The sequence below is a fragment of the Argiope bruennichi genome, chromosome 3, assembly GCF_947563725.1.
Source record: "Argiope bruennichi chromosome 3, qqArgBrue1.1, whole genome shotgun sequence".
Taxonomy (NCBI): Eukaryota; Metazoa; Arthropoda; class Arachnida; order Araneae; family Araneidae; genus Argiope; species Argiope bruennichi.
In genome coordinates this window covers 108,995,285-109,011,567 of record NC_079153.1, presented here as the reverse complement: position 1 = coordinate 109,011,567, position 16,283 = coordinate 108,995,285, and the positions used below count along the sequence as shown (strand labels likewise).

Here is a 16,283-nt window from a genome sequence, read left to right as displayed (position 1 = left end):
TATTTTATTCCTTAAAAATTATTCAATAATTATTTATTTGCTAACCCTTCTTTGCATGATGATGGAAATTTCCATCATAACATTTAGTGAACAAAAAATTGTATTCAAAACAGGTGTACTGTAAATTGGTAGTTGCTGGCAACTTTTTTCACGCCTATTGCGTAACAAGAAACGTAGCTGTCAAAAAAAAAAAAAAAAAAAAAAAAAAAATCAAATGTCACAATTATTATAGCGGGTTTGAACTTGTCATTCCGCTGTTTGTTGTGGTTGGAAGAAACGTGTGATTTCTTGAATATTTTTTTTAATAATTTATCTGAGGTAATTTGCTAATAAAAGCGATAATGAGTGGAGAAATTTAGAAGAGAGAGACACTGAAGATTTTGTACTGAGCTTAACATGTAAATTTGCATGATGATGGATATTTCTATCATATTTTTTTTTAATTATTTCATATTATATATTTATACTATGATTATTTAAACATTTTTCCTTTAATCTAGAGCATGAATTATATAACCCTGATTTATTTCACAAAAAAGGAAAAAATCATGCAAAAGAGGGCTAATCATACCTCCAGATTGGCTAGGAATGACATCTGTTTTGAAGCCTGAGCTAAAGTTAAAATCTCTTTGACGTTTGGTCTCGCTTTACTTTGTAAAAATGCATTTTCCTTATAAGATACAACAAGATAAATAAATTATACCAAAAAATTCCTATAAGTGACGTTTTTATATGAGAATTCTCAGTATTATATAAAATATAGGTCAATTTCGACTTACGATTGAATTCGTTCCAACAGACAAATCGTAAATCAAATGAGTCATAAGTATAATTTATAATTTCTTTGGTACGGGCTGTAAAAGTTGAACATAAAACGCTGAACTTCTGTCTATGGTGTATAATTATTGTACATAATATAAAAAATACTTAATGTACATGCAATGTAGACAAAAATATAACTTCAAAATGCATTTCATTTTGAAATTATACTGGAGTACTTGATACTGAGGATAATTATAAGTTGAGGGAAATAAAGTGTAAAATGTCAGCAAAGAGGCAAGTTAAATGAATCCACAAAAATAAATAAATGAACAAGTAAATTTTGTGTTAAATATATATAAATGAAGACTTTTGAAAACGGCAATCCATTGAAGAAAGAATTGCTGGTCAGAAATATGATTTCAGTCCTTAATAAACATTTTATTTAAATTTTTTATTTACAATTTTTTTTTCTTCTTATTTTAACTATGGAGTCAATTAATGTTCTTGTGACCCATATATGTGCCGTGCCAATTAAATTTTGAAATTCATTTTTCACAGTACAAGACAATTATTTGCAGTTAGACAACATGTGTACGGACTTTTAATACTTCCTATACTACCATTTATGTATTGCTATTAGTAAAAAAGATGCAGATAAAATAAATAAACATGAATAGAAATTTTTAAAAATTAACGATTTAAAAAAATATACTTAAAAAGATATTTAGATTTATAAATGATGAAATATTAAAAACAAAATTAAAATTAAGTTCTTACTGTCACTCTGTGAAGTCATAAAAATCCTTATTTCACTATAAATGCTTAAAGTGTATTTAAAAAAATACTTTAAGTAATGATACTCTAAAAATTAATAACCATGTCTATAAAAGACGAACAACTTGGGAAAAGATGACAACTTTCTATTGTTCAAAGCAGTAAATAGACAATGTTTAATGCGGACGGATGAAAAAAAAAGATCGTTCACCAATTGCATCAAGTGCAAAAGTATTAGATCAGTCAATACAAGTCAGCAACCTATAGCTGATATAGAAAAATCCGTAACTAATATATCTTATATTTGATGATTATGATGTCAGATGAACTGAAACTACTGTAATTAATAGATTGAGTTAGCAGCGTATATAATTGTCCACCACCGTCTGTAAATCTAGGCGGAGTTAAAAGTATCTCCGTCCTTTTGATTTGCGTTATTATCGGAGGCGTAATCTCTACTTCTATTTTAGAGCTTAGCAACTGAGACAGTTTCTTTTTATGTTTAACGACTGATTTATCGGTGTGAGAATAAACCTAAGTATGAATATATAGCAAATATCAATGAGCTAAGATCTGCAATTTTCGTTATTTTATATCCTGATCCATTATATTCTCCTTTCAAAGACCAAATTGAAGATTATTGCTAATACGTTCTTTCAGCAATTTTTTTTATATTAGTAGATCACTATTTGTTTCATGACGGTTTTACTGATTAATTTTGATTTGAGAATTCGTGAACAATATGGACAGAGAAATTCCTCTAATGTTATTACATATTTGCATCTAAATTTTCTGCAAATAATAATTTTATTTATTTCTTAAGCAATAATGCAAATATTATACTACCAATAGTGCATGCTATTTTCGACTACAGCTTCCTTTAGTTAATCCTTGATAATTAAATCCAAGATATTATTAACAGCCTATCTAGGTGACACATTTTTCTTGTTATTATAATAAATTGATAAATTTATGCTTCATTTTAGAAAAAAAAAAAAAGATAGGAAAACCAATAACAAATTTATTTATTTAATGATTTCCTATTTCTTGTGGAGTATATTAAGTTAATGAATAATCCCACACAGCAGCAAATTACCTGTTGAATTCAAAAATATTGATTTAAGCTCATCGAATATATAAACCGATTTTAACTAATCAGTAAATCAAACTTCAAGGTTCTGAAAAAATCCCACGATAGATTATTAGATTATATATGGTAATTACTTCAAATATTATCGATGATATTATACTTTTTTATTTTCATAGACCCAGATAATAAAATTTCGAGAGAATTTTATCTGTGATAATCCTGAATTTATAAATAGCACCGACATTTTTCCATAGTTGTTGAAAAGCTGTTTATAATCAGAATACCTTTACGAAACGAGGTCCGATCCATCGATGATAAGTTATCGGCAGATGCACTTAAAAGATTTTAAACAAGCTGAGTTAACGCAACTGTGTGGTGAATGTTTTTATTGTCAGTCCGATAGAAGGTAAACAGTCGAGTTCCGCGGATTATGTTTCGACTGTCTAGTAACTTTCTGAAACGGCTCTTGAGACAATATTGAGAATTACTCTATTTTTAACTTGAAAGTGTTTTCCTGATAAACCAATTGTCACCAAAGTTATTTTATGTTAAATTTTGGAAGAAGTGAAACTGTGGAATATTTTTTTCGAAGTGAAATTCTTTTTGTGTGGATTGTGAATGACAAAAATTGTGAAAGAAACCAAGAGAAGGGAATAATTTCAAGCGAGAAAAAGAAACTAAGCAGCGCATGCTTTACAGCACTTTTTGATATAATTCTATGAGCAAGTAGAGAGACAGACGGACAGACAAACATGGCTAACGCGTGAGTACAATTTTATACTACTGATTGATTAATTTAGAATAAAAATTTCAAATAAAGGTATGGCTAAATTTATGCAGAAAGAAAAGATCTCATTGTAATTTTTTTTACAATAAAGCATTTTGTATAATTGAAAAATTTTAATAAAAGAATCAAATTGAATTATTGTATTGACAAATATACAATGAAACTGCTATTGTCAACGATAAATATGAATTGATTGCATTAAAAAATTACAGGACCAAGATTTTGTTTGTTTGTTTATTTATCAATAAAATTGATTACATTAAATAATTATAGAGCCAAGATTTTTTTGTTTGTTTACCAATACGAATTGATTGCATTAAATAATTATGGGACAAGACTATTTTCTGTTTGTTTATCAATATGAATTGATTGCATTAAATAATTATAGGACCAAGATTTTATTGCTTGCTTATCAATTTGAATTGATTGTATTAAATAATTATAGGACCAAGATTTTTTTGTTTGTTTATCAATTTGAATTGATTGTATTAAATAATTATAGGACCAAGATTTTTTTTGTTTGTTTATCAATACGAATTTATGGCATTAAATAATTATAGGACCAAGATTTTTTTGTTTGTTTATCAATATAAATTGATTACATTAAATAATTATAGGGCCAAGATTTTTTTGGTTTTTTACCAATACGAATTGATTGCATTAAATAATTATGGGACCAGGCTGCTTTCTGTTTGTTTATCAATATGAATTAAATGCATTAAATAATTATAGTACCAAGATTTTTTTTGCTTGTTTATCAATTTCAATTGATTGTATTAAATAATTATAGGACCAAGATTTTTTTGTTTGTTTATCAATTTGAATTGATTATATTAAATAATTATAGGACCAAGATTTTTTTGTTTGTTTATCAATACGAATTGATTGCATTAAATGATTATAGGACCAATATTTTTTCTGTTTGTATATCAGTATGTACTTTTTAAAATATGCTTAACAGAGTAAAAAAAAATTGAAGGAATTGAAATAATTTCTGTTCATGACAGAAGTGTTCAAACAGTCACAACTTTTTTTAACTCTTCTGTAGAGAAATAGATTATCATTTAGCTAGCAAGACCCTACTAGAAAATTATAATATTCATATAAAATGAACTCTAATATAGAAATTTCATTTATTTAATTTACAAAGCAGTTGATTTGGAGCTAAAATTAGAGAATTTGTTATTAAGCTGATGGTAAGCTCCATTAAGCTCTTTTTGTAAATTATTGACTTAGCGTTCTGAAATTCTGCATGCCTGTTTATTTTTACACATGCCTTGCGAAATCTTATACCTGTAACTTTAACCGTCTTAGATTAAATTTTCCTTCCGCCCAATGTCAAAGGCCTAATTTTAGTTGATAATTTCGCGATTCTTTGATTTCACTTTAAAAAGGAGGGAATTTCCTATTCTTGTTCCAGATTTATTTTTCATACTTTTCTCTTCACAGTTGAGCATGCACACTGGGTCTCATTGAAATCAGTCATAGATTGGAAAACTTAAAATACAATTTAAGAAAATATTAATCTGTCATCCATTTCAAATTATATACCACTAATTAAAATAAATTTATTTTAAATCATCAATAATCGCTAATTCCTATAAAATGCCTATTTTGCTCGGCAGTTTCACCTTATACTTATTCATAACTTATACAATAAGCTGTATAATTACATCAAATATCTTTAATGTGCATTTTAAAATCAAACAATTTTTTAAAAATATCTAATTTAAAGAAAAATGTGAATATTTCATGCATTCAGATTTTTATTTCCTGACTTAATTCTTCATTATTATCACATTTGGAAAATAACGAGATATTATGTCGAGTTTACATTTGAAAGTAATTTTTTTTTAGGAAATATTTTTATGCACACACACACACAAGTATGTTTCTTCAGAATTATGTGTTTTTTCTGATTAAAACTTATTTTTACCAATCTAAAACAAATCAAAGCAAAAATCGGATTCCTATTACATATTGAAATATATCGGTCAAGACACATTTCAATATATAATAGGAATCTTTGCCATGTATTTTATATAATTTCTTGAGAAATTAAGAAGCCTCGAGTATTTCAAAAACATTGAGATTTGGTAAAAACATCGCTTTGTGAAAAGGCACTAAATATACTTACTTCTCATAAACCCTTAGCTATTAATTTTATTAAAGGATATATGTATCAATCTTTTATTCGAGATTGAATTTATTGAAATTAAACATGATTAATTTAATGTTTAGCATTTATTAATTTATTGAGATTAAATATGCATTATTAAACATTTATTAATTTATTGAGATTAAACATGTAAATGGAAATTTTGTATTTCTATCATTATTATAAATTTTTATATCCTAATGACCATTTACCCTGAATATTAAGCAGAAGGAGTCATTTTTATTTTGATACATACATCAGAATAAATCATAATAACGTAGCATAGGGAAGAAGACGACAAACCCTCGAAAGTCGTAGCAGTCCGTAAGTGTCAATGTATCCTTCCCTCCCTCTCCCAGGGGCCGTGGTGGCCTGGTGGTAAGGTTTGGGTTCCTGAGGTGTAGGGTTTCAGGTTCCCGTAGTAGAAGACCCGTAGTGTAAGGAGGTCTATTGCAAGTTAAACACGTCAGGCCAAACATAAGCCCGCTGGTGTGGTGTGGAGAGGGGGCCGCCAACTCAGGTGTCGCCCTCGCTATCTGACCGCGGTTCAGAATTACCAGGTCCGTTTCAAACTAGTCCTAGTGTTGTTTTACAACGGGACGTTAATAAAAACTAAACTAAACTAAATCCTCCCTCTCCTACTTCCGTGCTCAATGACACAGTATAGTTCGTTTTGTGCTGCGTAATATAATGATAAAAACTGAGTATGTAGTTTGAGCGCTTATTTTTCTATCGATTGGATAGAAGATTTAATACAGGCATACAATTTTGGTTACAGGACAGCATACCAAATTTTATTTGTATTAATTGCGGCGTTTTTCGGTTACCACGTCTATATGTACACAAAAAACATCGTGCTCCCTTGCAGATTTAGCTTATAATTTAATTATAGTGTAGATCAGTATTAAATAAATAGATGTATTCTGATATACAAATATATAACTTTGTATTCTAAGGTATACAAAAATTATATATTTATATACCGCATTTCATTCATATAGTTCTTTGCTTTTTTTTTAGTTACAGTGTTCACATGCATAGAAACAAACAGATTGCCTTGATGTAAAAACAAACAAACGCCGGGAGTGACTTCTCCGAGATATTCTGGGAAGGTGGTCGGAGATTAGTCGTGGGGATGCGATTAATACACAAGTACCAGGAAATCAAATGTATATTTTGCACGCCTTTTTTATGCGACCAAATAAAACCAAAATTTCTTGCGAAAATCACATGTCAGATCTCATATATTTAAGTTATTGCATTTTGGAGTTATCAAGTTTATATGCATGTTAAATTACAGACCGACAGACGACCAACCATTCGATGGATTTGGTTCGAAATTAGACACATATCTATACTGTAGATATTAAATCTGTGAAATTAAATTTTATATATATATATAGCAACCAGATAGCCTTTCTATATATGAATTTTGTTCAAGCTTTAATAGAAATCTGCAAATTTGGTATGAAGCTCCTTATCAGTCTTTATAATTCAAAACCTTTTTATATATGGAGTCCACTGAAATGGACATATATATATATATATATATATATATGTGTGTGTGTGTGTGTGTGTGTGTGTGTGTATGTGTGTGTGTGTATGTGTGTGTGTGTATGTGTGTGTGTGTGTGTGTTTTCGGACTCAAGTAGGTCTGAAATTGGAGATTCGTCAAATTAACGAGTTCGAATTTTTTAACGATTACAGTATTTTCTTTTTGCATATTTCGTAAGCGAAAAAGTAAAAAGTTAAGATAAAAGAATATTAATTTATTCTATTACATTTCTGTAAATGGAGCACTGTGATATTTAAATGAGAATAAACTTTTAGATTTTCTGTAAGAAATTCTGTCTCTTGTGGCTAAATGTGTTTTGTTCGAAGTCAAGTCTTCTGAAATTATAAATCATGATCTCACTCAGGATTACATGGAGTAACTTTAGGGTCGAGGAAATTTTAAAAAAGCTGTCTTTCCAATTCGCCAATATTTGTGACTGAAAATTATCGAAATATATTTGACGGTAGAAATTTCTGTCAAATTTAGCTGCTATAAAAATATTTTCAACTCACTTTTTAATCCTCATTCAGTATCCTTTGTTTTCTTATTTATTTTCAAATTTCAGGCCCATGAAATTTTTTTAAACTATGGAAAAATTTTAAAAGCACTATTTCTAACATTGCTACTGCAGCATACCTCAAAAATACTTTCCTCTGCTAAAAAATATAGTTGTAAGGAAAGTCTGCATCCTATAATTGGCCATGCACGCAGGCCGAATTTGATATTGGGAAGAAACATAGTTCCCTCAAATAGCTATTTTTCACTCTGCACAGAGAAGCATATTCTTGGGATGATAAAAAAAAAAAAAAAAAAAATTCGTAGAGGGAACTTATGCTTTTGCCTCAATTTTTTTCCCTTGTATTTCCCTTAGAAACCGGAAATACTTAATGTGAAATCGTGCTAATAAATTTAATGCATCTGGAAAATATAATAATGTAATCACTAAATTTGCATAATTTACATTGCAGCCCACCAGCATTTGCTGGGAATGTTGCAATACTGAAGTACTTAGACAAGAATATTCTCAGGATGTTTTATTCAGATATATTATTCATACGGCTAAAAATTTAGAAAATTTTAAAAGCTAGTTTTCTTATTCACTATTTAAAAAAAAAAAAGGCTGAAGGCAGTAAAATTTCTCAGAAGGAATGGATATTGTGCAGGCTAAATCAATGCATCATGATTTACAATTCCTCCATTGAGTATATAAATGTGTTTTTAAATTCATTCAAATCATTTTTTAATTCATAAGGCAATTAAAAAGGGCATTTGCTAGCAGTTGGAGGCAATAGATCTAATGGCATAAATACAAGATGGCAGATTTGACAAAATATCGGAGGTCGCGGACATTAGGAAATCCCGACTCGATGTTTTACAATTAACTAGGCACCCTTTGAACATGAGAACTAAAAAAAAAAATCCCATCTTTCTGTAGGATTTTATTATATCTGTAAGATTACTTCAAAATCAATTAACAGGATTAAGAAAAGTGACTGAACATTTAAAAAAATTAAATACAGTAGTTCTCTGATTACTCGAGTGCCTATCACTTGGGGTATTGGTTAACCAAGCCTATGTCAGAAAATCAAACTGTGTTTTTAATTTTTAATGAAATTGCTTAATTCCAGTCTATAACTATTTTATGAATATTGGGTATAAAACTGTATGTATCACTGCTGAACGCAAAATCTTAGAAAAAGGGAGTAAAATTATATTTTTTTTCCTTCAAAATTTTGAAACAGGAAATGCATTTCATTTGGAGTATATCTGCTTCAATATCTCGATAAAGTATGGTAAAATTCATTGGAACCTGGTGATGATTTAATTTCAGTAATTTTACAGCGAAAGACGCATTATAAAATTTAAGTGGAGGATTATTAGGAATTATTACACATATAGGAATATGACGATTAACCATCGTTTTATTTAATATGTTAAACGTATATCATATTTAATTAATAAAAAACTAGCTAACAATCAATGTATAATTCGTAAATGTCTTTTTTTTCTGCTTAAAATTTCCAAAGTATTATTCTATTTTAAACGTTTTCACAGTTTAAATTTGCTTTCAAGCTCTTTTATTGTTTCGAAAACAGATGTAACACACACACACACACAAAGAGATATGTCTTCTATTTCTAAATCTTTCTTCAAGTACGTATGCTTTTCCTATAAAAATAATGAGAAATGCGACAGTTTTGGCGTCAAAACCAATGATTAAGTGGTGCTTATTTTGTCCCGGAACTAAATACTCGTTTTTCTGCTTCGAGGGATAGAAAATTAACTCCATATGCGTCATCGATACTCTTCACTGGCCTACTTGCTCGTGTCACTGCTTTTTGGCGGAGTTCCATTTCGAAACTCTTTTTCGGAGAAATTAAGTCACCCTTTACGCCTAAACATTTTCTGGAAAATCTCGGTATTTCTGAAACAAAGTTGTTTATATGCCGATATTCCCTGTAAAAATATGTATTTGCAAGCCTATTTAATTCTTTTAAAGGAATCAATTTTAAGAACCGATTGAAGAGAAAAAATAAAGAAAGATGGTGTATTATAGTGGATATCGCTTGTAATAATAGTACATCTAAAATGCTTTAAAAATACTGCAAATGTATAAGTATACAAGGAAAGTTGAAAAAAAAAAAAAAAAAAAAAAAAAACAGATCACACATCATCATTCATAGAAACAGAAAAATTGATACAATCTACAGGATTGAAAAGTATTCTTACATATTTGAATCTGTAAACGATCTTTAAAAAATTTATCCAGTCTACTGAGTTATCAAGCATGCGTTGGATAAATCTTGCATATGAATGATTTTCAGCTGAAGATTCAAAACAGTATTGGACTGATCTTAAAGGTCGAAGGACTTGCGGAGTTTTGTAGGTTGTTGATAGTTTCTCTTCTGGCTCCTTTTCACCTTGACTTGTCGTCATGTTATATGACGTCATCTCTTCGATTCTCCCGCGTATGCCAAATTGTTCCTTTTGTAGCTTTTTATTTTTATTTTACATCAACGTTGAATTAGGCTTCATAATCTTCTTTAGAAATTGATTTTTCAATGATTCCGGGTCATCTTCGTGATGAGTCCTAGTAAAACCTCCATTCCGTTCAGCCTAGACTTCAAAATCGATCATTACAATCAAATTGTTGATCACTAGAATCGGCGAAATTTTTTACGTATATAATAGGAGGTCCTTTCTTTCTTATTTTGGTTAGTCCAACTAATTGGTCAACACATCCATACTCACTACAAGAGGCGATAACTGTATAAAAAGGAAGATTTCGGTGACATATTTCTTTTATTAGAAGGTGATCCAAGTGACATACCTTTCGAATCAGGTTGTCACTTGAGAGATACAAAATTCAATTGAAAACAATTTTGGCAGATAATTTTGTCTTAAAATCTGAGGATTTATAAGTAAGAAGTAAAAAAACACAACCAAAGAAATTTCTTCCCTTTTATTTTATTACATAGTAAAGCAATATTTGTGCTTTGTAATGAAATAGAGAAAAAAATATTTTCAAAATCTTCCTTTTTTTTCCATTTGAATAAAAAATTTGGTGAAGATTTAGTTTTGGGTGGCAAGATAGCATACTAAATTTCAGTTGCCTATCTTTTTGTATTTTTCACTCATGGTATTCATAAACCTGCGAAAAGACAGAGTTATAGACATTCAGCATGTTGATAGTTTATATCCAGAATTTGATATATATCTGCAAAGATAGACAGACTTCTCTTCAACGTATTCCATCTGGTGTTTCGTTATTAACAATTATTGTGCCAAAACTACATGCAAAATTTCTTTTATCAGTCTTGTTCGGTTGTTTAACTATCGCACTCACTGTCAGGATTGATAGCATTCTGTGCCAAAACTACATGCAAAATTTCATCTATCAAGCTTATTCGATTATTTAATTATCATATTCCCAGTCAGAGTTGGTGGCATTCTGGTGTGAGACTCTGTGGCGGATTGTTAGGAGCGAGGATAGAACCTGGGACCTTGTGGTTCGCAGCCCAGTAACATGACAACGATATAAAAGCAATTACTCGGGCGGCGTATCTGTTTATTGGCTTATAAGCTTTCACCACAACTCTTTAAGCGCTGGGACCCATTAGCAACAGTAAGTCAATCGACTAAAGATAGGCCCCGGCTAGGGTAATATGCCAGACTGAAATAAAGTTCCAAGTACTACGGTCAATTGGAAACTTAGCAGTGACGTAAATTACTCTGGACACATTCAGTGTGGTCATTCTATCACACTGACTCTCTTCCCACCAAAACCTGTTTGATTGCTAATCTGGAGATATCAAAGTTGTGGATACATCCCCCTATTTACTTATGGCCCATTGGAATGATCAGATATATAGAATAAAATTTAAAAGGAAAAAAATTCTAAAAAAAAAAAAAAAGAATAAAGGAAATTTAAAGCATGTGGGTGTTTCTTCGAGTGTATCCTGTTAAGAAAGATCATTTCCAAGATTTACTCCTACAAGAATACGCGAGAAATTACAATGCGTTGAATTGGACATCACACATTCGTTCTGCTCTGTGCCGATGACTTTTCTCTTTTGTTTATTTAAGAATACTTGAACTTCTCGCACGCCTACTTGACTTCTGGTGCAATGTTTGTGAATTCAAATCTTTGAATTTTCAGCACTGTATTTGTAGATATAAAAGGACACTTCAAACCTTAATATAATTATTCGATTGATTGTTATTGGAAAAAAATGTCTTGTTATTATCTAATTTCTTAAAATTACTTGTTTCACGCGTTTATTTTTGTAACTTTGGGTTCATATCTAAAATATAATCATAATAATTATTATGACAATGTTATTCGATAGAAATATATTAGTTTAGTGCAAAAATTACATATCGAATTCATCAGAGTAATTTGTTATTTTATGAATTGCTATTATCATTGATTGACAGATATAATTCCCAAAATGGTTTCATTGGCTCGGATGTTTTAAAACGTAAAGCTTCAAAGAATTTTAATTTTTTTTTTCAAGATTGCAAAACCTTCACTTTGGATACTCTGAACGGAGAAAGTAAAAATGTTTTAATTGGAGTGAAAAACAACAACAACAAAAAATTCAGCTCAAAATAATACTGGATTAAAATAGCAGTAGGAGAGTTATGGGTGTTTAAAATAATCGACGATGTTATTATTATTATTATTATTTAGAGCTTCGATTACTAGTACCAGATTTGCTACATTTTGACAGAAAAGATTAGGAACTGCAATTTGTGACTTGATCAGAAATAAAGAATTCAATTATACTTCGACATATATATAGGGCATCTTATTAGTTTATACCAGCCTTAGTAATAATTATGGTACCAGACTTAGTATGGTACTAGCCTTATTTAATAATCGCAGCCTAATAGCTAATTCCTGAAATCTTAGAGATAAGTATATATTTCGAATTGGGAAAAAGTGCTCAAAATAACACAAATAATTACGAATATTTTATTTTGTTTTAATGGATAAATACACTACTGAAAAATTACGAAATCTTTTTTATTCAGTTTTCCAGCCTTATTTAGTCATAATTAGTGTAATATTTTTGATACACTAACACGATAAACAAAAAAGTTCCACTATTCTACGACTGAATTGACTCTTATCTAAGTTAATTTTTAAAATCATGTTATGTTAAAATAATTAGCGTTATCGCTAAAAATTATTTTTCAAAACTAACTTTGAGGAAAAACAAAATTTAATTCTAAAACTTTTTTCATCTGAAATTGTGTATCTATCTTTAAGGGAAAATTAGCTATTGGGCCATAATTACAATGAATACCTGCATAAATACATTTCTACATGTTATTGGTTGCTTTTCCAACTAACTTAAAAATTTCTACAACGGTGAATTAAAAAAAAACGAAGAAAATTTTTCAGCCTAGTTTTTTTTCTCATTTCAAAAAGACTTCTATACACTCGTATTTATGTATAAAAAAAATATACTTTTATTAAACTGCTCCGAGACTAAATCAATGTGTAAATAAATAAATAAAAAACATAAACAGTTTAAAGATTAATTATAATAAGTATTTCAAAAGTTAGAAAGAGACAAGTAAACAAAATATATTTTGCAATAATTTTCGATATTTTAAAATCAAGCTATCATTGATCACAAAAGGCGATTCTATTTTAAGAACAGTGAAAATTGAGAAGGAGAATTCTTCAAAAGCTGATATTTATAAAGTTTAAATTTAGTTTCCTTTTTTTTCCCCCTGAATGTGAGCTATTTACTTTCAATTTAAAAGCGAAACAACCAGAAACATGTAATTCAAATTCAAAAGATTTTTGTTTAAATGGAAAATCTATATTTATATCCAAGATCTTTTGTTGATCCATCAAAAATTTATTCGCTATTCGGTGTTTGGAAATCCTTGTTCTATAAAATCAATAATGTGCATTTGTGAAATGTTTATCTTTCGTTTACTTAATCATCTTCACCCTATTCCTATATCACTGTTTCCCTGAGCATTTTAGCATATAAACGGTTTCCAGCGATTTAAGCTTTCCAACTTTTACATCACTATTCCACTATTACTTTGGAAAATGTAAAAGCAGACAATATTGTATGTAATAAATTCTTTTTCCCGCATCTTTCAAAATACCACCTCAGTTTGGTTTCAGGCTGATGACGAGTTTTACAATCTACTTTGAAATAACGAATCCCTTATTTCTTAAGCATTGCTTTCGTAATTAAGAATGTTCTACGTTTCAAAGATATAATAAGGCCACCTGCTAATTTGATGTTTCCTGTGATTTCACGATCATTGGTGCAGTGATGTAACTCATATTGGTGGGGAATAATTAAGGCCTGGGACATGATACGATTCTTTTCGTCATCTGTCGTCATCGACTAAGAAAAATTCAAATGGCGCCAAAGGCATAGCATTATACTTTCATCTTTTTATCATTTAAATAAGCGGCATAAATGATCATCTCTAAAGTGAGAGTGATATCAAGGATATTTATACTAACACCATTGCGCTGGTGAATTGTATAACTTCACGCGCAACATTCAGGGAAAAAAAATCATTATTAAAGGTAGATTTCTGATTAGACAACAATTTAGAGCCATTGAGATGAGAGAGTCGCAGAAAGGTTTATAAAAAAATGCTGCTCGCCTTTTTTTCGAAATAAATAAAGATACAAATTCTATGAATCATAAAATATTAAGATAATATTAAGGTTTTGCCATATATATTTAGTCAGGTTCTTATTGTTGCAATTGTTTTCATGTCATCTATTTAGATTAGCTTCTGATATCGCAAATTTTAAAGCAGTTCAAGTATCATATCGCTAACATTCACTTTCACTTCCAAGCGGTGGATAAAAGACCCCCGAGACCGGGCGCTTCCCAAATGCGTCCACTGGTGCTCTATTTATTCCAATACGCCCACTCATATGTCTGCATAATGATATTATGCACAATTGAGGTTTCTGCGTAGGCTTGAATCATAATAAATAAATAAATATGAAAAAAAATATTTTTTTCCATAAAGTTATTAAAAAATAACTTACGCACGAATTAAATTTACGTGCTGAAAAGATTCAGATTTTTTTTTCTTCATTTATTTATTTCTGCTGGTTGATTAAAAATGTAGAAACAGTTAAAACTACATCGAAATGCAAACTTTAACTGTCCAGTTTATAAAAAAAGTGATTTCATAATATACATTGGTTTAATCCGCGATAAAAGGTTTAAATCTGCCTCTGACTCTAGCGATAAGCATCTAATCTTTTGTAAGAAAGTAAACCAGAGGAAATGGTCTCCCCAGAACTTTCTCGCATACTCTCTAATAAACTTGTCATGCCGGAGAACGCCTTACATGGCATGGGCTTACAATAATTATTAAATACTAATTTTTGATGTGAATTTAGCTTTTTTACAGAATCTATCGTGTTATCCTTGGCGAGTAATTTGGAGAGTTTTTGAATTATCGCGTTTAATGTTTCTGAAAATACAGATAAACAGAGTCAACTCGTCGTTAGATTTGGATCCAAATTTGACAAGTGTCTACACTATAGTTGTTAAATATGTGTACCAAATTTCATCTAGCTAGCTCTCTTCATTTTGTAATTATTGTGCTTATGTATATTCGAACAGCTGGACAGTCGGACTTCTGGACAGATTTTACTCATAATTTGAACATAATCTGCAAATTTTATGTAAACATCCTATACCAAATTTCAACGGCTTAGCTCAAAGCATTTTTGAGTTATCTTTGTCACAAACAGACGGACATTTTCAAAAATGTGTTAATCAAGGAGGTATAAAACGTGGAGATTTAATCGAAATTTCGAGTTCGAATTCTTTGATGATCACTAAGTTTTTTTTCTTTCTATATTACATATATGATAAAGTAAAAATGTTAAAACTATAAGAATTTTTTTTTCTGGAGATTACGCTTTCCTTCAAGAAGTCTAGATTTGTATTTTGCACATAGATCTTCTTGTTGATACAACATTAAATCGAATATAACAGGTAATCCAAAAATTCTAAAATGTTTTTATTGTAACTTTCACTTAGAAAAAGAGTTAAATAAATAAATAAGATTTTCTTCCCACGTTTTTTTTTTTCAGATTTTTTTAAATAGATTATTTTGTCAGATCAGATTTGAATCTGTCACCAAAAAGATACAAAGAATATGATCCAGTTCTAAGCCATGTAATTTCGGTTATAATAATTCTGTCTGGATGTTTTGTGTCGTAGTTTTTTTTATGTCATTTAAAAATGTAGAAAAGCAGATCTCGAAATTATATTGAAACCGAATGCGACAAAGTTTTCTCCGTTATGTCTTTCTAATACTTGAAACACTTCATTGGAGGAGAGTTGGATCTATACTTCCGGAAAGCACCTTTCTTAAAATAGCCGCGCTTAAATGGTTTCGGAATGAAGAAGACAAAGGATGGTGTTGTACAGAAATAGAATGCGACCTTAGACTTAGTACAATCGCTTGGTAGTTGATTTTTTTGAAGTGCTGTTCGGGTTACTGCTGTATCAGAAGAGGACAGTTTTGAAACGATTTTTTAATTTGTTATCACAACAGTTAGGTCATAACAGCAACACTACACTAAATAATTTAAATGTTTTGACTGATTTTTATGAGGGTGAAAAAGTGCAACTGG

At 29.8% G+C, this 16,283-nt stretch overlaps 1 protein-coding gene across 1 annotated transcript in view; it reads left to right on the top strand.

Annotated features, from left to right (window-relative positions):
- Positions 1 to 2,984: 2,984 nt before the first annotated feature.
- Positions 2,985 to 16,283, top strand: part of LOC129963131 (unconventional myosin-Ic-like) — a 55,538-nt gene continuing 42,239 nt past the window's right edge. The window contains exon 1 of the mRNA XM_056077224.1: positions 2,985 to 3,389. Within this exon, the coding sequence (XP_055933199.1) occupies positions 3,379 to 3,389 (11 nt within the window). The 5' untranslated portion in view covers positions 2,985 to 3,378. The remainder of the gene's footprint in view (positions 3,390 to 16,283) is intronic.